Source organism: Melanerpes formicivorus, unplaced genomic scaffold (assembly GCF_026170545.1).
Source record: "Melanerpes formicivorus ecotype bairdi unplaced genomic scaffold, bMelFor1.0.p_v2 SCAF_6, whole genome shotgun sequence".
Lineage (NCBI taxonomy): Eukaryota > Metazoa > Chordata > Aves > Piciformes > Picidae > Melanerpes > Melanerpes formicivorus.
In genome coordinates, this window is record NW_027142358.1 from 23,765,855 (window position 1) to 23,790,010 (window position 24,156).

Sequence of the window (24,156 nt, forward strand, 5' to 3'; positions counted from 1 at the left end):
TTCCGTTCTCTTAAAGACAAATCATCTTGTTCATTACAGCTTTTATCTGCACAATCAACTTGTGAAACTTGGCAATGAGAAATTGCTAGCCCAGCAGAGAGACATGCCTATGAAACTGCCTTCTAAAATGTCTTACAAACATTCAAATACAGACATCTTTGCAACAGTCATCAGTGAGCTCAATGTTATTTCACGACTCTACATTAGAAATCTGAGCAATACCCAATTAAGATGCAAATTCTGGATGCCTTAGTACTTAAAAGGATTCACAATCAGCAACTTTCTTCTAATGTTAAAATAAACAGACAATTTAGGTACCTCTTGTCACCAAACTACTTATAACTGATACAGATCAGCAGCCTCCACCTCAGACTTCAGTAGGTAGCTGTTTGCTCTGTGAGAGGGGGAAACAACCTGACCAGTTGCCCTCTATGTGTTAAAAAACAGGCCACGAGTTAGGGAGACCAAGCTTACACCCAGAACTGTTTTTCAGAAGGCACTGCTTTGTACCAATTTTTGGTCAACACCTTTAAAACTGAAGTTGCTAATGCTGTTAATTACAGTACTATCTACCAAAACTTTATAAAAAGCCAGCTATTCATATGACATGTTTTCCAAAACACCATCTTCAATTTATATGCACCTTCCCAAATTGAGGTGCTTCTGTGTCTGATACTGTACCACTGAATACTCCTTGAAATGAAGAACCTAAAATGCATACAGCATCACTGTTACTGCCAGCAAGGCCTGGCAGTAGGATTGTTTTGCTAAAGGCAGTCCTTCTCATATATTCAATTTGTTTTGCTCAGCTCATCCTGTAAGAAATGATCCACTGCCAAAAAGAGATCGATTACTGTTACTGGAATGAATTGTTATCAGAGACACGATCTTGACAGATTTCAGGCAAAGGACAGGCACTAACACAAGTATCTGCTTTGTAAAATGAATCTGGAAGACTGCGGCTGGACTCTGAGGGTGAATTTACACTTCACAGCTCAGCTGATTTAAGAGCTCCCTGCTGCCAAAGGAGGATATCCCGCTCTGTGTTGCGTCATCCTGACCCCCTCCCTGGAGGAAATCACAGGGCTCACTGCACCCTAGGCTAATCCAACTCAGCTCACTAACATCATAAGCTTTTTCCCTCCCCCCCCCCTCTCCCCCCCTCCATTTTGAAAAATCAAGGTTGTGCTGATTTGGAAGGCTGAAGGCACTAGCACAGGGTTTGCGCTTTGCGGCAGAGCCAGGCTGTTCAAGCAGCTCGTCACAACGTGTAACCTCATCCTGATGAGAGGCACTGAACTCATTTAGCTCCCCCACCAGAGACACACAAAAGCACCAGCTCTTCCATGAACTGAACCTCCCTCTCCTTTCCCCAGGATTCTCTCTCAGTTGCTTCTCCTTTTTTCTAGCTCTATATTTAGTACTGGGAAAAAGGAAAAAAAAACCAAACCCAACCCATCTTGGTGAAGCAGGAGGGAAGAAGGGGTGTCAGGACAAAATTACATAGCATTTATTCAGGACCATCTGTTATTCCAAGTCTCAAAGTACTATTTCTGTACCACTGCAGTGTACCAGCCCCGTCGCAAGATAGAACTGATGGCTATTCTAACTGTAATCAGTTCAGCACAAGTACACAATATTTTTCTATTTGTCATGGAAGAAATTTTTAGCCGAGGGGGGGAAGAATAATTATTTCTCTTGTTTTTTAAATACACACAATATATTAATGTTTTGCTAATGTATGGAGAAGGCACCAAAACAAAAGATACTGGAAATTCTAGCAAGCTTAGAAACAACAGCAAGAGTTTCCTTTCTTTCTTTCTTTTTAGCATAAAATTTTCTGCTGTCCATTCTCAAAAAAAAAAAAAATAGCGGTGGGCATCACTGTAGTACTGCAAAGACCTAGAAATGATAGCCCAGCTTCAGAGTGACAGATACTATCCTTCACCTGCTCTACAACTGGTACTGATAACCTTTAAAGGTATTTAATCCAAGATGGTTCAATATTAGTTGCATAGTAGTCCTTGACATGATTAGATTCACTAGAGTCAGACAGAGTATCCAATACAGTATTTCACAAAATGAGCACTAATCTCTGCTAGTAATCAATAGGAAATTGTTTCCGTAACACAGAACTTAATAATAAAGTGCATTTTACAATCAACACAGATTTTAACTAAGTGGACAGTATCTACAAACCAAGAAAAATTTCTTACCTGATAGGGCTGAAAGGCACTATCTTCAGCTATAAAATCCAGCTGTTTGTCCACAAGGAATTCTACTGCAGTAATTGAATTGTATACACTTTTTCCAACCAAAGGCTTGAATGTCTATTGGGGAAGAAAGGAAGGGGTGGGGGGGAAGAAACCAAAATTAACCAATTAAGAAAAGCTCAGCACATGAAGACCCCAGGACTATATAAACACTAACACTATTCTTCCATCAAAACAAGTTAAAACAGAGTAACAATCACAAATTATATAAGAGATGAGAATTTTGTGTTTTGTCGTTTTTCCTTTGTGTCACTGGTGAAAACAACAGCTAGAAAAAGGAACTACACCATACATTCTTCCTTTTCCTTTCCCTCATTGTGCTTGAGCAACAGTGTTTACCACAGAATCTCCAAAGTACAGGAATACGATTTTATCTTAAACATACAGCTTAGCAGGCAGATCCTCTCCTTTTGCCTGCAGAACCAACTAGCGCAGTGGCAATTACACTAAGGACACTGAAGTGGAAACGGACTGCAGACATGAAAATGCTCCCCCCCTTCCTGTTCTTAAATCGTTCACCTTGCCTCGAGTCAACCACCTCATTTCCCTGCCCGTCTCTGCAACTGCTCTAGCTCTGCTGCCTGCCACCCCCGCAGCTGCTCCTCCCTGCAGCAACTGGCTGCTCCGGCGCAACGGCTTCCAGGGCGGCAGCGCCCGGTCCCGGGGCTTCTGCAGGGGGCCGGCAGCTTTCCTGCTTCCTCCCACGTGCTCGGGAAGAGGCGAGGGGCCCAACCCGGGACGAAGCAGGAAACTTGCCGGCCCCACTGGAAAAGCCTGGCTTGCAGAAAGGGGAGCTGACAATAACAGGCTCCTCGATGCCACTCATAGCCTTTGCCCAGAACACCCTGCCTTCTCCAGGCGCAGTGGGATGTGATAGGCAAGGGGGGAGGGAGTCAGGACTCCCCCGAGAGGGAATGAGCTGGCGGTCTCCTTCCCTGCTGGCTGGGTTTCCTGGAACAGAAGGGCAAGGAGAGCGTGACTGCGCGGGGATGTACCGAGAGGGGATGAGTCAGGTGAAAGGAAATCCCAGCGGATAGAGGGAAGAAAAGACAGACAGGAAAAGCACGGGTGAACAAAAGAAACGACCAGTAGAAAGCACATGCAGGATACAAGGGCGGGGGGGGGGGGGGGGGGGGGGGGGGAAACAAAAAACCACACCACACCACCAAACATGGAGGGACAGAAAAAAAAGAAGATGGAGGAAAGTTATCCTACAGGATAAAAAAAAAAACCAAACATAGTAATGACGCTAGCTAACCCTTTGAGATTGATTCTAAATTTAAAATGCGGGAAAAAAGACACAGAGGAGAAACATGGGCAGGTCAAACCACATGAAGCAGTTGTGCAAACGCTACACCAACATCTGTAAGATACTGCAATCACAGCAGAACATCATGAGCTCACGGGCAGTACCCCGCAGCAACAGACCCCAAATACTCACAAGGGGAGGGCAGGCTAACTGCAGCTCATTCACAGACGGGGAAACCGAGACATGAAGCCATCCCCTACCTTGACAAAAGCCACCTAAGCAGGGCAGCAGTGGAGTCAGTGCCCTGCCCTCAGCCAGCTCCTAAGATGCACTCAAGGCCTTATCAGTCTTCATTACCTACTTTACAAAGGTGTTGCCTTGCGATTAAGCTAAATATAACCCAAGTCCCTCTGGAGCTTCAGCTTTGGCACTCACGGAACGAATAAGGTAATACTTCAAAGGAGATACACAATACTTTCTAATAAATATATCCAGCTCTACAAAGGTTCTAATTTAATGTACAGCACTCTTGTTTACATTTCATTTAAGGTTTCACTTCAGCTGTCATCCTTTCTCACACAAGCAAGAAAAAAAAACACAAACAACCCTTTCAGCCATCTCAACGACAGGATAACCAGATGAAAAGGTTGAAGGGAGAGGACAACATGATATGCTAACTACAGAGTCTGAATAGTAAATAATTATTTAACCTCTAACAGTTAAGAAAGAGCCTTTGCTCTTAGATCACTTTTCTATAATGGATCTTGTATTGCTAATGGCTTGAGTTAAGAGAGGGTGGAGTTCACATCATGAGATTGCAGAGCATTAAGTATATAAAGCAGACAAATTCCTTTGGAAAAAAGTCAACCTTGTAGTCCTTCAGTTCTAAATTCACCCCTGCATCTTTGCAGATTTCTACTTTTTTCACACTGTCTTCTTTCTAACTTTGTGCTGTTATTCAGGTCAAGAAACACGTTTCCAACTACAAACAACAGGACATACCACATTAGCTGAAACGAAACCATGTGGAATGTGGCTTGCAGTTACTGTTCAGGATTCAGACAACATTACAGATTGAGGTACAAGTGAGCCACTGGTTTATCTTACTGCTGGTATTAAAAGAACTGGTTCCAAATATAGATCTGTGAACGTGATTATTCTGAGAAGAGAAACGTACGTAATACCTTCTCACTTGCTTTCACAGAGCTAAGCCTCTAGACAGGCCAATGCCCCCAAAATATGCATGTGGAGGATGTAGGCTATCCCACAAGCACAGGGGAAAAATATGTAAATAAATAAAGCAACAACTACACCATGTCACACACCTCCTCATAGGCAGATGGCTGCTCAGCTGCACAGAACTCCTGATTTCAGGCACTATTAGAAAACATTCCCACTATCAAAGAACAACAAAACTCCACCCTTTAATACAAGCAGGCCTCCTTGGGAAAGCAAAGTCCAGGCTCCATCAGCTCCAGGAGATAGCAGGCCACCAAGGAGATACCCGAACTAGTACAGGTTAGGGATTTGAAAATCTTGAGACAGAAGACATGACCAAACTTCACCCCACACACTGCATATGCACAAAGAAAAACAGAATAAGACCACAGCAGGCAAAAGCTACTAAAGGCAAACATGTGAGACATGTAACAACATGAAAATAGATGCAAAGAAGGTCCGAAAAGCTCCTTGTAGATTCTCAGATGAAGACGCTCTCTCTTTCTGTTCCCCAAGTGGAGGACAACTCAAGGGAGAATCAGGCCTAGTGGCTGAAACCAAGAAAAACAGTCTCTTCAAACAAAAACCTCCCTTTCAAACTTACATAAAGATTCCTTTTACCATCTATGTTAACCCAACTCCCTGAAGATCACAATTAAGCAAAGGATTCAAGCACTCTATTTTAAGTGACATGTCATTTCATCATTGTTCTAAACTATTGCTTGAAAAAAAATCCTATCTCCCCCCCAGCAAATTTCCCTGTTTGACCAAAGGGAGTTCTATGTACACACATACTTTGGCTGCTTTACTACCAAATTCACTGGTACTTAATAAAAAATATTTTTCACTCTGCCCTTCCCCTTCTTCCCATGATTTTACCCCAACTCGTGCAAGAACCTTACAGAAGGCATCTAGCACAGCTCTGAGACTGAGAAAAATCGTTGGGTTTGGATCTTCTGCAAATCCAAACAAATTTTCAGACAGTAAGTGCCACCACTTCACATCAATCTAAGAACTATTCGATGGCACTTGTTAAATATGAACATAGTTGATTACTCACGATCTGCTTTTTTAACGCCCGGTGACACAATTCGTCTATTTATTTATCGCTTCAAAATCCCGACAAGCACAGGCCCTCGTCTCTCAAGGATGCAGCCCTGAAGGAGCACATAGTGCATTTTTTTAATCTCTGCCTAATGGAGTTCAGCAGCTGGAGACACGGTAAGCCGCCCGCCCCATGTGAGCAGGCAGTTCCCTGGCACTAAACGTGGCCCCGGGAGCCACTGCCGCCCGGCTGCTGCAGCCCCGGCAGTGCCAAGCTGTGACAGCCAGCAGCTCACTGCAGCAGACGCTCGGGTTACAGCAAAGCTCGCAGCTGCCGCCTGGCTCATCCCGCACGTACCACCTCCTCCTCCCCGCCTCGCTGGAGCCTGCAGCCTGCTCCCCGCACCGCAAACACCCATCTCGCTCTGCATACGTACTGCATTGGCCTTTTGAGGGCTTTCTAAATCCCTCTAGAGAAAATAATACCGTGAAGACCCTTTAAAACTCTTATAAAGCTTAAAATGCATTCAAACAACCTATTCCTAAGATAAAACCTGTACTACTTTACAGGTTTTGCTCTTTAACCTACAAAACCCGCAAAGATCGTGTAAACTCAATGGGTACGTGCCACTGGGCAAACTTTTCCACACATTGTTCCTGAGCCCCGCTGTTTAGTCTGCAATAGCGCAAACACTGGCACCTCTTCGTTATGACGCTTAATCACTCAGAAGAGCTGTAGCTCCCCTCCAGCGCCCGTTTGTTGCCATGGTTTGCACTCAAAGGCAGAACTACCGAGCAGAAAACAGAGCAAGATAAATAAGGCAAGTCTGACCTAAAACCCGAGCACTGCTTTTTTTTTTCACTTGCGGACTGCTCTTCCTGCGCCAGGGCCCGTCTCCAGCCACGGCACTGTTCCAGACGGAACTCCCTCAGCCCTTCCGCAGCGGGGGTGCCGAAGCCCGCGGGCAGAAGGAAGTCACCGGCGGGGCGCGGACACCACGCTGGCCGGCCCCCCTCCCCGGCAGAGCAACGGCGGCGGATGCAGCATAGCAGTGGGCTGCAACGACTACCGGCAGCTGGCTTGTAACGGGGGAGCTACTCACCGCTAATGCCTGTACAACGTTCGGCAACTGGCATTAACGGCAAAAATTTAGGCTGGCTAACAAAAATCACAAAGAAAACAAAGAAATTAAAAAAAAAAAAAACACCAAACCAAACAAACAAAAAAAAGGAACCGATTTCTTAAATTACGTTTTCGGAAGGGTGCCAACCGCCCCTGCACAGCTCCCTCAGGGCAGAGATGGCCGGTACCCCCCCCCGCCTGCACTCCCTACCGCCGCTTCGTGCACAAAGCCGCCGTCGGCCGCGTGCCGCGCCGCCCCCGTGCCACCTCCGCGCTCCCCCGCGCCCGCAGCAGCCCGTTCGTCACGTGCGCCTCTCTGCACAGCGCGGGGCCGGGGGTGGGGGGCGGGAGGGGGGCACGGCAGTCCCGATCCGCCCCCACCGCCTTGCAGGACAAACAAAAGGCGTCCGGGTGCGCCTCAGAAAGTTAAAATGTCCGCGTGGGAGTGGGTGTCCCGCGGGGGAAGCCGCTGAGGCGAGCCCGCGCCCCCTCCATCCCCTCCCTCGAGTCATGGCGAAGGATTTTCACCCCCAGACCCCAGTCGATTCCCAACCCTTCAGCCCTTGGTACGCACCTCGCTCAGCAACCCGCGGCCCGGCTCGGCCCGGCTCGGCCCGGCCCAGCCCGGCCCGCGGGACCTCCGCGCCCGCCTCCGCCTTTGAAGTCACAAGGAAAATGGTTCTCGCCGCGCCGCTTCCGGGTCGGTCCGGGCGGCCCCGCCGGGGGCGGGGACGGCGACGGCAGGGCCGGGGGAGGAGGCGGCGGAGAGAAGGAGGAGGGCTCGCTACCCGCCCTTTGTGAGGCTAGCGCGCAGCTGCGCCTGCCGCGGAGGCCCCGGCGCGTCCCCGCTGCTGGGTCATGGCGCGCTGCCGCCGCAGCTTACATAAGGGCGGGCGCGCGGTGCGCGGGGCCGGCCATGGCGGCGCTCTGCCGGGGCGGGGAGGAGCTGGGACAAGTCGAGCTGAGGAGGGCCGCCGGGAGCCGTGCCTTCAGGAGCCGAGCTAGGAGAGCACGCCGGCGGGAAGGGGCGGCTCTAGGCAGGCACGGCCGGCGGGGGCGGAGAACCGGCCACGTCCCGCGGGGGCGGGGCTGTGGGCCACGTGTGGCGGCGGCCGGGGAGTGGGGCCGGGGCAGCTGGGGGCTGGAGTCTCCCGCAGCCCAGGGAGGCCGCCCTGCCGTGGGCAGCGGTCGCTGCGCCCGGCCTACGCCAGACCTCGGGCTCTGACAAATCTAAAGCGCAGTCGATGGCCTGAGTCCTTCGTCAGCCCGCACCTCCTCCACGGGTCCAGGCCTGTCCCTGACCCTCCCCTTGGATGGGCTTTTCCAAGTCAGCAAGTGAGAGCTACAATTCTGGCCCTGTTCATTAGAAAGGAGGGGGAGGGGGAAGGAAGGGTGGGTCAGGCATGAGCTCAGTGCCTGATTTCGGTCCAGGAGAGCAGCCGGAACAGGGTGGCGAGAGGAGCGACTCGACCTACAAGGCAGAGGAGCGGCCGGGAGGCCTGCGCTGCTCCACTCCCCGTTGCACCTCGGGTACGATGTAACGTTTAGCAGAGGGGCTGGTCATCCCAAAGCCCTTCAGTGACAGCATGCTTTGCCGTGATCAGCAAGTATTTACGGCCCATGGATTGATGCATGCTGTTCTCAAACACAAGTTTCAGCATATAACTTATTGTCTCCCTCACGACGACAACAACAACATAAACCACATTTTTTCCACTGGTGAACCTAAATTAACAGCACTAACCCACTTACTTACAGTTTATATAACATCAATTCACCTAACAGTCCAGGGGGGAAAGTGCACTAAGGAGAGCATGGTTTCCAAACAGAAATTTAGCAATAGTGCCTGTAACACATTCCTTGAATTTAGCTCACATGCACAAAAAAGGATAGAAGAGTAAAAGTGGAGGGAGGAGGGGGGGAAATCACAAGGGAGGTTGTGATCGAGGCATTTATTTCCTCTGAACCCTTTAAACATAAACAGCTGTACATTTTAAATATTTTACTTTATGGAAAAAACACAAAGCCTGCAGTTTGCCAAGAAAGTGTAAGAATAATGGGAAATCAATGCATGGCTACCTCTGTTCTCATTTTTAATTATTCCAAATGATGTAAGCTTAAAGGTGTACTGAAATGCTATAAAATACAGAGCTCTGAAATAATAAAATACTTCAGTATAGTTAAAAATTAAACTTGAATGGGAAGGCTCTCTACCCACCATGGACTTTTTTTCTCTAGCAGCTGGATTTTTTCCACCAGTTTGTGACATTGCACACACAACAAACAAAGCAGGAACTAGAGTACCTGTTCATGGGCTTTGCACCCCATCCAGGCTCCACTCAAACCATGTAACTACAAAACTGGATTTTGCTTTGAAGGAGCACTAGCAGAGGTGGTTTATTGTGTTGATTTTGTCTTTTGAGTGGTCTTCCAGCCCAGCAAGCCTGAGGCAGCTGAGCAGCCTTATATGGCAGCAAGGCTGCCCCAAGCAGCCTCCATCTATTCCTGACCACCCAAGCTGGACATTTGCTCCTTTATTCTCAGGCCGCTCGGCACATAGCCCCTCACCGGATCTGCTTACCCTTGGAGCCAGCAAGAGAAAGGTCGTCTTCTACAGCCACCAGAGCATGGGGCCTGCTAACTCCCTCTGCACCCCCAAAAGCATACCCCCTGCATAGCAGGGCTGCACTTCCTCATATCCAGACAAAAAAAAAAATTAACCACGCTAGTGACATGACTTCTTTCCAATTCCTTCTTTTCCATCCTACTACCCCCATGGCAGGCAGGAGTAATGCCTCAGCCACTTTTACCAGTGACGCAGTTTGCAGAGACTAAAATATGTCTTCATTCCATGTTTGGGGCCACATGTTGCACCACCATTGCACCACCTTTATGCCTTTGGTGCAGAAGCATGCCCATTCTCTGCCACCAAACAGCACCAGGACAGATGAGCAGAGGAATTTTTCACAGACTAAGTTCTTCGGAGGCCTCACTCTGAGGAAACAAAACTTGACCTATCAGTACTAGCTGACACAGAATTATCCTGAGCTCAGACTTTGCCAAGTAGTCAAGAAATAAAGCATTTTATCCAGACTTAGTTCTGTACTTCCAGTTAACTTCCAAAGCACATTTCAAATTACCTTCAGGTAGTACTTAACATCCCCAAGGAAATACTACTTGCTACCACCAAACATACCTCTCCCATATGGTTTCACAGCTTTGTTTTGTAATTTCTTTCTAGTAAGAGTCCAAACAGTTATTTTAGGAAGGACAAACAAATTAATTATGCCTATTACAGAGAGAAATATATTTCGTGTTACTGTTCAACTAATGGTGCTGCAATAACTATGTTGTATGTAGCACAACTGTCAAGGCAGGCAGTCCTTTGTATCCAAGACAGACACTGTTAAAATACAAATCACAAGACTGTCTGGAGGACAGGAAAGTTTGCCACTTTGGACAAAGCTTTATTAATAGACTGCGACTTAGTAACAAAGAATATTAATACCAAGCACACCACTGCTTCTTCATTACCACAGGGAGATTTTGCTAAAAATTCTCCAGTGGTACCAGTGACACATGGAACACTGACCATACAATTCTATTTCCAAGGGTTTCATACAAAAATTATGTCAGTAAAAGTCTGCTGAACGGGAAAACACCTTTTGACAGTATTAAAACAATAATGAAGTTGCTACTGGTGCAACTGCTAATGTTTCATGTGCTATGGCAACATGAAACAACATTTACATCGTTTACAGATTACTAAATTTACCTCAGAATTTAGGTGTGTATTCTTAACACAGATTTGCCATGAAAAGGCACTGGCACGGATTTTTTTAAACAAGAATTAAAGAAAAACAGTGTCCTAAGAATGCCAGAAGACTATGAAAAATATTCCTATCCAAGCCTAGTTATGACATTTGCAAAACATTACACTTTAGAGTGACTCGCTTAAGAGTCACATTATTTTAGTGCTGTTTCCAACTACTGTTTGGTTCTTCTCACAATTGGGGTTAAACTCTGCCAAACAAGCTATGCTATAAGCTTGCAGAACAGAGTTGCCTTTGTTCTTTGGCACTGCCAGTCCCCTATGGAATCAGGCAGCACACTGAACTGCACTCCGCAAACAATCCCTGACCTTCAATTACTGTCCTGGCTCGCTGCCACAGGATACATGTATTACTGGCAACACAGTGTGCCCTATTTTGCAGATAATCGCTAGAACTACAGATAATCATGAAAAAAAGACGGAAACCCGCAAACATTCCCTTCCTAAAATCACAGTCCTCACTTCAACTGCAGCAAAGAGTTGCCCCGGTGTGCCGGAGCAGCACAGCCCTGGCTCACGCCCAGGCCGTGCATGTGGGGATGGGCAGTGCTGCAGGGTTTATATTTTCAGAGACGGCAGGAACGATTCCAGGTGGCGAATGGATTGGCCTTCCTCTGCTGGGGGGACTCGGGCTAGGTTTCGTTTGCTTTGTGGCGAGAGACAGGCCGGGTTGTGCTGGCACGGTTTCGCAAGAGCTGCTCTTTTATTCTTTCCCCCTGTTAAAGTCCTGGCAGGTTTCTCACCGCAGCGCCCCGAAGCCGGGACGTTAGCTGGGCGGTCGGTGGCCGGTGGCCGAGAACGGCTGGCGGGCAGCGCCGCCCCCCGCGGCCCCTTTGTTGGCGGGGCCGGGGCCAGGCCGGGGCCGGCAGCAGCTGCAGCCCTTGTACTTGGATGCTGGCCGGCAGCCAGCGCCCGGCCGTGAGTCACTACCCTTCTGGGAGTCTGCCAGCAGCACAGCCGGGACAGCGGGGAACAAGAGCACGGCGAAGCGGGGGGTCTGCTGCGGCCCCCCGTTCCTCTCGGCAAGGCCCAAACTTCAGGAGCTGCAACCAGGCTCCTGCCCTTCACCTCACCCGAGAAACCCATGTCCGCCATGCTGCTGGCAAGGAAAGAGCACATGTAAATATTGCGAATGAATAAATATATAAACTTTTTTTAAATGAAAGTTATTTAAATCGGTCTTCCTCACTTAAATCAGCGTTCTTCTACTTATCTTCTTCCTGTATGTGCTGCCCCACATTTGCTTAGTAAGCAGAACTGGTTCATAGCGACACTGCTGCAGAAATAATGCAGCCTAAAAGCAGAGGGTAGGGTCAGTCTCACCTTAGTGGAGAAATTAATTTTCTGATTGCCTCTTTGTGCAGATCAAGTGAACTCAAACGCTGAAGCTTAAGTCCAGAAGCCAAAGTCCAAAGAAGAAATTAATACGTTTGAAACAATAATTACTACTAAGACTGCAACATGTAAAATGGCGTACCCAGCATTCACGTACCAGTTCCATTGGCAAATTCTTCGTTAAAACTCTTGTTTCTGGCTATGGAGGTGGGCAGATCTTACTTGGAGACATCCAGATGTGCAAAACCTTCACCAGGCTCTACTAATTTTCAAACCTGAGAAGCTGAGGACAACAGTCTACATGGAAGAACAGGAGCAACAATACAATTACTACACTCATTTATCAGCACTGATTTTACGGTGTATTTCAAATGAATCCAGTTTTAAATATGGCTTCTATCTTTGCAATATTTTCAACCAACTTTTAAAATCACTGTTGTCCTTCCCTGGGTAAGTACCATGGAGTTTAATGCTGTATGCATCAACATGACACTGCAATTTTCCCCATTAGGGCATCCCCATCTACTTCATCACACTACCACTTAAAATCACAGCTCTGGGATTTGGCTCCATTTGTAAATCTGCAATATTTTTGTGGCTGAACTGGTGTCCCTGCTGCAACAGGACACCAATTAAAACAGAGGCATGGCATTAAAAAAAAAAAACCCAACAAACCACCATAGGCAATAGTATTGTATAAGTTTTGTTACTTGCTGGAATTCACTGCTACTCTTTAAACCTTGTGTAAACATCAGAAACTACACATTTTGAATGTTGGCAAATAATATCACAACTAAATCGCTTTCATTTTTCTGATTTAAAAACTCCAATCTTTTGTACAAATTCAACTGGTAGTTTCACATCTAAGTTGCACAAACTTTTTTTTACAATTGCTATCCCTAATTTCTTTGTTCTTTCCTAGCCCGTTCTGCACTTGCCCTTAATTCAATTTCTATTAGCAGCTCACTGCTGATATTTTTCTATCTAGCTCCTGCAGTCTTCCCCTTGCAGATATGAGTCCTTAAATTCAGAACCTCCAGAACACTGATCTAACTCCAGATTTATGTCCAAAGACAAAATGTTGAGCAGTGTCTCAGACATCCCTTGTGGAGATCTGTCTTCTCAAGTCCAGCATTGCTGTAACAGACTGGTGTTTTCCTATGTCCTCTCCCTTTGACAGCTGAGCAAAAAAATGCTGTGACCCTGCCACTCACTCAAATCCACTAACATCAATTTCATCTCTAAGTGCGACCAGCTCTCACTTCTGGGGTCAGATTACATGAAAGTCTTGCAGATCTTTCTCATAAAGCACATTTTCCTACCCTTCCCCACTGTGCAGAGCACCAGCCTACATTCATCCTGCGTTTTGATTACTGAAGCCTCTTTTGCTCTGGCCTCAATAAATTGAACGCATGTTCAGATCCACTCAAAATGCTGTCACTAACACCTCCAGCCCACAACATCCACTCTTGGGACTCCTTCTCCCCAGCAGTCCCATCATATCAAACTGCACTTTCAGAAACAGCATCTCCTGATCCTACTCACTGCTCATTTATCAATTTTAGGAACAGCTTACTGGCAACACTTGCAAAGGTGATTCACTGACATCTATTTTCTCCTTAAAACTCTGCTTTGCTGTACTGACCTCTGAAACCTTGACAATAGCTTGGCCACTGCTTTATGGAAGCCTCATCTTCCCTCATAAGCAATTCCTCCTATTTCTCATCTGCCTGTGTGTCATCTGCCAATGTGTCATCTGCCCTTGACTCAGTCTCAAATTTTAACTCTGTGAAGAAAGGAATCCTTTGTCTTCTGCGTTTGCTCCACACCTCACCGCACAATGAAATCCTGGACCTTCATGAGTTTCCACGTTTTGCAGTAATGTGCCACAAGTCATTAACCTTGAGGCTGGATTCTGTCTTCTACAAAGCAAGCACAACAGCTTCAAGATTATAACGTTCTTACCCACACTCTTTCTGCAATATTCATCAAATCCTTTTTTACTTGGGTAACATCCATATTTTTCAGCATTCGTGTTTCTTCAGCCTTCTTACTTTAGTCACAATAATGCTCTGACTCATTTCTTGAGTTTATTCTCTTCTTCCAGCCCTATCACCAATAATCAAAACCCAGCTGAACATGAGCCAGCAGTGTGCCCAGGTGGCCAAGAAGGCCAATGGCATCCTGGCACGCATCAAGAATAGTGTGGCCAGCTGGAGCAGGGAAGTCATTCTGCCCCTGTACTCAGCACTGGTTAGGCCACACCTTGAGTACCGTATCCAGTTCTGGACCCCACACTTTAAGAAGGACATCGAGACACCTGAACGTGTCCAGAGAAGGGCAATGAGGCTGGTGAGAGGCCTCAAGCACAAGCCCTATGAGGAGAGGCTAGGGGAGCTAGGATTGTTTAGCCTGGAGAAGAGGAGGCTCAGGGGAGACCTTATTGCTGTCCACAACTACCTGAAGGGAGGTTGTAGCCAGGAGGGGGCTGGTCTCTTCTCCCAGGAAACCAGCACCAGAACAAGAGGACACAGTCTCAAGCTGCACCAAGGGAGGTTTAGGCTCAAGGTGAGGAGAAAGTTCTTCACAGACAGAGTTGTCAGCCATTGGAATGGGCTGCCCAGCAAGGTGGTGGAGTCACCATTCCTGGAGGTGTTCAAGAGGGGACTGGACGTGGCACTTGGTGCCATGGTTTAGTCATGAGGTGTTGGGTGACAGGTTGTACTTGATGATCTTTGAGGTTTCTTCCAACCTTGGTGATTGTGTGATCATAACATTCTTGCATCCTTTTCCCCCTGAACTTACTAGATTTAACATTCATTCACCCAGTCTCCTTCCAGACTCACCTCCAGGAAAACAACCTAACTGAGAACATCAGCTTTGGGCTTCTTAGACCCACTGCATTGATGGTCTTCTGATTCAGCATCCGGCACAGCTTCCCTGTCATGTAATGGACTCAGTGAAGTCCATTACAGAAGAGGACTCCACCTTTCACCCTCCTACTGTTTCCTGTTCTTCTCATACTACATTCCCAATTGCCTCTCTGAAGCGCATCTCACTTCCTGAGAGTCACCCAGATCTAGCTTTCATAAGATCCCTTTCTGCTTTTATTCCCCACAGCTTAAATGCTTGCTTCTCCTTTTTCCATCTCATCCCTACATCCATGTTAACTTCGATTTCCAGGGCACTATTTTTTCAAGCCAGTTTTGCTGTGTTTTCAGTTGTTTTGCTCTGCCACTCCCTCTCTCCTTCCTTTGTCTAAGGCATCTTTATTCACCACTTAGTCAGCTTCCTGGCTCTTCTGTGGACTGTATTTTTTTTTCCTTTCTTTCTTATTTGCTCTTCTCTAAAACAACTCGGGTGTATCCCTCACCATAGAAAGCTCAGCTTCCCACTGCAGTTTGTTCCCTAAGTGCTCAGGCTTATGGCAGGTCCCCCAGTCCAGAGCTGCCTCCTGGAAACAAGCTGCTGGCTCCCTGAGAGGTGAAACAGGGTGTGGTTCTGAGGGAGCCTCACTCCAGGCATCACTTCCTCTGTTACAGCAGTGGTGAGAATGCACCCATGCCTGTTTTTTCCATTCCCACAGTCCCACAACAGTATCCAAGAGACTCTTGTAATAGCAAATGCTCCCCATATGCCTGACGCCACACCCAGGGCAGCAACATATTCTTGACATCATGCTACAAAACGGTCACTTGAGTAGGCTGTAACAACTCAGTCAAGCAGAGAATCTCTACTGGAAGTGGAATTAGCTCTTGAAACAGAGTTGGGATCAGGAGAAAATGCTATGTTAAACAGGAGTTCCTGTTTGGAGCTATCTGAAATAAAGCCTCAAGAACATGCAGAAGGTGAAGTATAAAAGTCTTGGGAAAAATACCAAGAACAGAGAACAGTATTTCAGAAGAACATGTCCGCTAGAAGCTGAAAGATTATCTTCAGATTCTGGGAAGTAAAAGACTCCTCAAGGCCATTCCTCCAGTCTTTACATCCAATTCCTTTTACCGTCAGCAATGTATTTCACTGTTTGTCAACTGGAGTAAAAGCTGAGGAATAAGTATATTTAATTTACAATATATTCAGAATGGGGTTTGTTGAATAGTTAAAAGGCTACACCTTACATTCTTTCTGCCTTCTCTATTCCCACTGTCTCAAAAAACCTCCATTTGCCAGTTGGCAGATTTTCCATCTGTCTATCCCTGGATTCCCTTAATAAGGACAGGCCATTCAAGGTAGGAGAGGATTACTCATTTCAGGTTCAGTGTCGCTGTGCTCTCTGACTCTCAGCTGGTTGGAAGGAAGATCATACTTGGACCTCTCTCCGTGTTTTGTGATACATTCTCTTATACCCTAAACACGAAGGCTTTAAGTGTAGGAGGATCTTAACAGTATATTCATCTTTCCAAACACTAAGACTTAAACACTAAGCAACATCAATGCACTGTATTTTCATTATCTTTGTAAAAAGCTCCATTCTACTGACACTACTTGTTTGTATACACTCCTCAAAAATATCAGACTGTTCATCTCACTTTATCATAGAATGCTTGGGTTGGAAGGGACCTCTAAAGGTTATCTAGTCCAACCCCCCCTGCAGTCAGCAGGGACATCCTTCACTAGGTCAGGTTGCTCAGAGTCTTGGGAGAGCCGGACCTATCTCCAGGGATGGAACCTCAACCACCTCCCTGGACAACCTGTTCCAGTGTTCCACCACCCTCATGGTGGTGGTAAAGAACATGTTCCTAACATCCAATCTAAATCTGCTCCTAATTTTGAACCATTGCCTCTTATTCTCTCACTACAGGCCTTTCTAAACAGTCCCTCTCCAACCTTCTTGCAGGCCCCCTTCGGGTACTGGAAGGCCGCTATTAGGTCTCCCCTAGTTTCAGATGATATACATAAGTGTCTTTTACCCTTTTAGAGCAATATTTTTTCTCGCTATGATTGTTGTATAATCACACTGTGACTCTGTAACAGTTCCTACACTGAGATAAAGTTGCTAATACACTGGTTTGATTCCTGACTTTGTAGTCTAAAAGGTTTGGGAGAACTTCTCAAAGATAAAAGCCACTGAAGCATAAACCAGTGGAGGTTAAAAGTTTACACTTGATAATAAAAAGTCTGATGAAATAGACAGGGGTTTAGTCAATACATCTCAGCATCAGGATAATGCTGAAATAATGTTGAAACACCATCAGTCTACCTAGTAAACAAATTAGAAAATAACATAGATATGATAATGGATTGGCCTCCCCCCAGTGTTATTTTTAGACCCTCGCATCTGCCCTCCTACACGCTTGTCCAGTAGCAACCTCGATGGACAAACACTTCTTTTTCCTTTCAGGAAAACACAGGACAGATGGTGTTGAAAGTAGTTCTCTCAGATAACAAGTTTTCTGCTTTTTATAAATTCACTCATCTTCAAACTGTGACAGCTGTGAATGTAAAGATAAAATAAAAATGATCCAGATCTTGTTCATCTCTTTTCTCCAGGGTGCCTGAAAGGTCACACAAATGTGTCTCACTCAGAAGTTTCCTCACTAAATGTGAAATGCCTTTTCCCCCCTCACCCCCCAAGCTCAAACTTACTGGTATGTTAGAAAAATGCTATGTACCCCTCTGCTTTCCTTCCAATTTGTGTCTCAGGCCTGTATCGTGGATTTAGGATTTTCTGGCTCTGTTTGGATAGTAGATCAGTTAGTATTTACCTCCTGGATCTATTTATAGTGCTAATTACATTCTCTCCTTCCTCCCATACTAGTTTACATTACAATGTTACTTAGCCTACATTATCTACTCCCACTTAGTCTCTCATGCTAGATTGTACTTCTACACCCTAGTTATCCTCATCATCCTCCTCTATATCCTGTTTGGTTTAAATCTACCTTTCTCCACCATGGCTGAACTGAATTGCAGATGGTAGTTCAACAGCACTCTCAGGGGCAGCTGTGTGGGGACACCAACATGCCTCTGTTCCAGGAATACACTTCACACATTCCAGAGGTACATCTATGATCATTTTGATGTCACACAGAAGGTTTACAGTCCTTCTGACTGACCAGGAGGCCTGAACTTTCTCCATGTCAGTGCTTCCACTGCATAAACTCTTGTCTACATTTACCATCTACTCCAAAATCCTCCATGTTGTGTTTCATGAAGTTTTGTTCACTTCTATTGGTTTCTCAAGAGACATTCTATTTTAGTTGCATAAAACCCTCTCATCCTCTGTGTTAAGAGCTCCTCCTGTTCTGTATCATCTACAGATTTAATTGAATTTAATCAATTAATCCAAATATTCAGTGGAAAAACTAAGTCAGTCACTCCAAACTGTGTGAAAAACTATTGGTAGCCAGACCTATTTCACCTTTGCTCCACCTATTGCAATACCACATAGCTCATACGCCAATTCCTATCTCATTTATTGTTCACACTACTAATCCTTGTTTTCCTCTGATTATTCACCACGTGACATACTATGAAATGCACTACAAAAGTCCAGATGAATGATATTAACTGCATTTTCTTGCCTCAGAACGAAGCCAACCAACCGTTTGTTCGAGTGGGTCCACAGTGTAGTTTGTTAAGGTGCTGGTGAAAAGAATAGCCTGTGATTAAGATGAAAGGGAGCATAAACACAGCAGATATAACCAGGCTGTTTGTAAACACTTAGAAGTAAACCCCGTGGTGAGTAAAAGCCAGCATGAATTTGAAAATACTACAATTTGCTAAGGAAAGTAATACTACATGATGTCAAAGCAAATTTCCTTTACAAACAGAAGAGCAGACTTGAGAAGCAGATCTATATCCAGACTTAAATCATTTTGACACTGCTTCCTATGATATTCATGAACACAAGCTAAACAGATTAGATCTTAAAGGAACTAATGCAGATATATACAAAGAAAAAAATGAATATACAAAAAAAACACATTCAGAAATCCTTATGAGCTCACTATATCAAAATATGTATCTAGAATGCAGCTCTTGAAGTCACCTAACACTGGATCTGTTCTTACTCACTATTTTCATTAGTGGCCCAAATGACAGAACAGAGACTACATTTATTAGATTGACAACCAACCAGCTTGGTGGGACTGCAAATTATATTAGAGGACAAAAACACAAACTGGACAAGTGGCCTGAGGAAAAAAAGATGTCATGCAAAATGCTGCACGTAGGCAGAAGTCATCAGCAGAAGTACTGAATGGAGAACAACAGTCGAAGAAGATATGCCTCAGAAAAAAAGGGAGGTTAGGTTCAATTTATGAACTACTGAGAGTTAAGGATATCACACCGTAAAAATGTAAACATGACATATGGATATATGAATATCAGTACAACCTGAAGCATTCTTAAAGCTTCAACTAGAGTACTACATAGTGAGTGGAGTTTTGGACATTGCCCTTCAAGACAGGTATGTGCTCAAGAGAGCAATAACAGGGACAAACTTTGGGAAAATACCATGAATACAAACTGTAGAGACTGGGAGGTGAAAACAGAGCTGGGTGTGTCTCCAGCTATGAAAACAAGATGCTGCAAGGAGTAATTTCTTAATCTCTACAGTAAACAACAAATTTTAAGGACCATAATTTAGATTAGATGATCTCAAGGTCTTTTTCTGAAGTATCTGCAGGGTCACTTACCTCTCTCAAATAAAGCAGCATTTAGCAACACATACCCTAATTAATGCTACACTAAAGTCTTCTTTTATTGTGCTATCTGTTCCTCTGCCCAACATCACCTACTTCATAGCTTCTCTCAACAGCAACAAACTGTTGGTCCTTTGGGGGACACAAAGAAAGAAGAGTCTCAAGACCTCATTGCCTGGCACTCTTGAGAGCTGTGTGGTACCAGCTTTCCCCAGCCACACTAATCCCACCAGGTGGATTCTCTCTGATGGAGCTGAACAGGATTTACATGCAGACCTTGGGAGAGGGTCTGACAGATTATGCTTGACCTGAAGGCCATAGGCTGGCCTTCCTTGTCTAGAAAATTAATTCTTCTGAGAAACAGGTATTGGGTCACCAAAATTTGCTCTTTGAAACAGGTATATTTTATTTTACTTCACTTTCATTCATCTCCCAAGTCCTTGGCTTGTTTCCCCTCACCTCTAAAAAAGCCTGCCAAAGCTTTACATAAGACTGACAGTATTTTAGCTGCTTGTGTAATTCTTCCTTTCTTCCACTTTATGTTGGCACTGCTTTCTTCAATCATTGGTACCACCCTGAAGGAAAGATTAGCTAAAATAAGTTACAATCAAGCACTAGTTCTTTCCTAATTCTGAGATGGAAACTTCTTTTGGTCTGAGTATTTTATGATCCTTAAGTTCCTTCTGGTTATAGTAATTTCCATTCTCTTATTATACATCTTTTCCTCTGTAGTTATCGTCATCCCTACCAAAAACTAAGCCAAAAATATTTAGCATTTTTGCATATTGTGTGTTATTGTTATTCTCTACCCTGCTTGCCATACAAAAGCCTTTTCTTTGTTTTCACATAATCTGCAACAACATATTCAGCTTTTTGAAACAAATCAGAATGAAGCCTTCCCCCTTCCTCTCCCATTGTTCACAGGATTCCTGTATTAGTTTTATTATGAATCTTCAGGCTGGCAATTCATCCATTTCAGTCTGCAGACCAAGAACTCATAGAATCATATATTGGTTTGGGTTGGATCATCTAGTTCCACCCTCCCACCATAGCCAGGGACATTTTCCACTAGACCCATTTACTCAAGGCCTTGTCCAACCTGGCCCTGAACACCTCCTGGAAAACAGCATCCTTGGGATTGTTTCCAGACAAATTTTACAAATATGTGAGTTCAAGAAATCAAGTCCTTAGGCTCCTTACACCTGTGATCAGCTTATTTACATTTTGTCAAAAGATTCAAAACCTAAATTATGAACCAACTTTCCTGTATTTCCCCCCCCCATATTTCAAACAGAATCAGATCATGATTACCAAGTAAGCATTTTGAAGTCCCACTTACTCTAAGTGTAAACTGTTCCTGATTGGGAAGGGTCCTGAGCATATCACCAGTCCCAGGCACTCATTCTACCTCCTCTAGAAAGCTGATTCACCAGGGCTCACCCCCTCACTTCGACGGCAGAGGGACTTTTCATAAGGGCATCCAGCAACAGGACAAAGGGGAATCGTTTCAAGCTGAGGGAGAAAAGGTTTAGACTGGATCTGAGGAAGGGCCATACAAGGGTGCTGGGACTCTGGAACCAGTTGCCCAGGAAGGTTGTGGATGACTCCTCCCTGAGGGTGTTCAAGGCAAGTTTGGATGAGGCCTTGAGCAGCTGACTCTAGTTGAGAGGCATCTCTGCCCATGGTGGGGAAGTTGGAGTAGATGATCTCTAAGGTCCCTTATAACCTAAGCCATTCTATGATTCTACAATGATTCTATAACTGACTCATTTTCTCTAGAGTCACCTTGCTGATGTAACTCAAGCCTGGACTATGTGACTGCTAGGATCAGCTAGAGCAGAAGGAGTGAAGCCAATTCTTTCAGCAGCTGATTAAGCATAATCAGTCCAAAATTATTTTCCAGAATATCGTCATTGCTTTGCAAAACAAAGTGTGAAGCAACACTGATTTCCTGTTGGTTCAGTAAGTAGTTTAAGGAAGAAACTTGCCAGCAATCATATCCAGGAATACCTTGGCCCTATCATTTCTTCTCTAATCTCTACCTAGGAAAGCAAACCACCTCATAACAAGCAATATTTATCTAACAACACTGCAGAGATGCCTATCCCTATTTCAAGTCTAACCCTGGGGCTCAGATTCTTACACACCCTCTGTCATCTCCCTCCAAAGTGATTTTGAGCCAAACTGATTTCATCTGTCCTTTTTACACCAAAGTATTTTTCATATTATAGTATCTAATCACTGCTGCACAACTTTCACCTTTGTTATTTCTGAACAGCACGAAGCATTTATATACATTAATAATATACATTAATAATATACATTAATACAGCTAGTCCAGTTTTTAAGAGCATTCTACCATGCTTCTGATACTCAGATGTTTTATATCCTGACCTCTATCAGAAGCTCAGATTTCTCAGGCCTTCAATATGTATACACAACATTTCAGCTGTTTCTTAGTAACCACATCCCATTATCCTGTAAAACCTTTCTCTAGCTGCAGTGCCTGACTGACATTTTCCTTAATCTCAGAGCTCTTTTCTTTCTCAATTAGTACTAGTCTTCTACATACTGGCACTTCTCCATATGCTGAGACAAAAACAAAGGTTTACCCAACAGCTCTCTGCTGAAAGCTGAATGGAAATTGCAAAGGTTAGTCAAAGTTTTTTTTCTTTACACTGCAGTTCCCAGCCATTGTACTAACCTTCTTCTCTAAAGGCAAATTTTCCAAGTACTCAGGCAGGGCCTAACTGGGAGAGTCATCTCCTTAGGGCTCTCTCCTCAAGGGCTCATAATTCCACTTAAGATTATCAGACTATATACTCTATCTCTTCTCCAGTAAAGTATGTGCATACTGGAAGAAAATCTATTGTCCTTGATCCTATCATGAAAGCTAATGATGGACTCTTTCCTTCCCACTCAAATCCCTTCATGATCTTTCTCAGCTTTCTCATTCTTCTTATCTTCCCATTCAGCAACAGCAACAGCAAAAGTCCCAGCAAGAAATCTGCAGCTTCTCAGCCACATAAGCCTTCTCTTAATTCTTGGATCTGGTTTAAGTTCAAGCCTCATCATCAGCTGCACCTTGACCCACTCCCATTTGGTTTTTTCCTCCTCTTTTTTTGAACTGTTCAGTGTTTTCATACATACTATATTTAGGCATCTTTATTAAAACTGCCATTTTCAGGCTTCCTCCACCGCACACTTCATTATTAGCTCTCATCTCTTTCAAGTCCTTGCCTTCGAAAAGGATGCACACTAAAATGCCTTGATGTACTCAGCAGTTATCAGCTGTGTGACTTTCAAAACCTTCTGTCTAAAGGAACTTCAGCCCGTCATTTAGTTTGGATGGGGTTAGCAGCAGGAATCAGTCTTACACTGTAAAATACATTCAAATCAGTCACTGATCCTCAGGAAACAAGATTTGCTTCTAAATCAGCCCTGCCCATCAGAAAGGGTCCTATGCTAGCTTTGCTGACCTCTACTAAAAGCTCAATGCTTTAGAACAAACTGGATGTGTCAGAGATGTCTGCTTTGCCTATTCCCATGGAAGTCTATCCACATCTGGCACAATTAGACGCCAAAAAAAATTAAAAAACTAAAAGAATTCACAGATTTTTAACTCATAATTGCTTCTAAGCAAGGGACCGTTTCCTTTCCTAGCAATCAGTGTTCTTGACTAGTATGGGTCACATCCTCAGAAATGAGAACAAAAAGTGTCGTCCCCTGCATTGCTGGGATCTACCACTAGAGAAAAAGGAAGATATAAAAAAAGAGCAGCAAAAGAACCATCAGAAGAGGGAGAAACAGTGAATGGGCACAGCAGCTAGCAACAGGTTAACAAGAATAGAAAGCTCTGTGCACCACCACACCTTGGAAGCTGGAAATGCACCTAGAAATTCCATGCAACATTTCTGTTTTCTGCTGAAGTTACTGCCTTTTTTTCTTTCTGGTAGCTGGGCCACAAACCCAGACAGTCAAATGGTGAGAAAAAGCACAGCTTTGCACTGTAAAACACTTGAGTAATAAATAATAGACTGAGAAGTTAAGGTTCTCTCTACCTCATTACCTTCTCTCTTCTCTTTCATGGCCTGCCTTTTGCCCTTTGCAAGATACAGCATGCTTATGTGAGGATGAGGAACATGGTAACTTTTTTTTTTCCTCCCTTCAAATTCAGTACAGCCCCTGTAATTGTTGTTTATCATGTTAAATTTATTGTAACAGTGTTTCAATTCACTTCTAAAAGTATTCCTTTATGGCCCAACAAACCTGGTACTACTGATTAAAAAACAAAAAGAAAGAATATCAATAAATCAGGTAACAAGATCAAATCTAGGATTATTCAGAAGTCTGGGGTGTGGTTGGTTTTTTTTTGTTTGTGTTTGGTTTGGGGTTTCTTTACTCCTGTTTATCATTGGACAGTGTTTATTCAACAT

General features: G+C 44.7%; 1 protein-coding gene across 3 annotated transcripts in view; it reads right to left on the reverse strand.

Annotated features, from left to right (window-relative positions):
- JMJD1C (jumonji domain containing 1C) overlaps nt 1–24,156 on the reverse strand; it is a 174,048-nt gene that overhangs the window by 57,096 nt on the left and 92,796 nt on the right. For 2 of the 3 annotated variants that reach the window (XM_068140113.1, XM_068140114.1), the window contains exon 3: nt 2,217–2,330. In XM_068140113.1, coding sequence (XP_067996214.1) covers nt 2,217–2,330 — 114 coding nt within the window. Of the gene's footprint in view, nt 1–2,216; nt 2,331–7,481; nt 7,570–24,156 lie in introns of those variants that run through there. The other variant, XM_068140115.1, reaches the window with a different exon arrangement.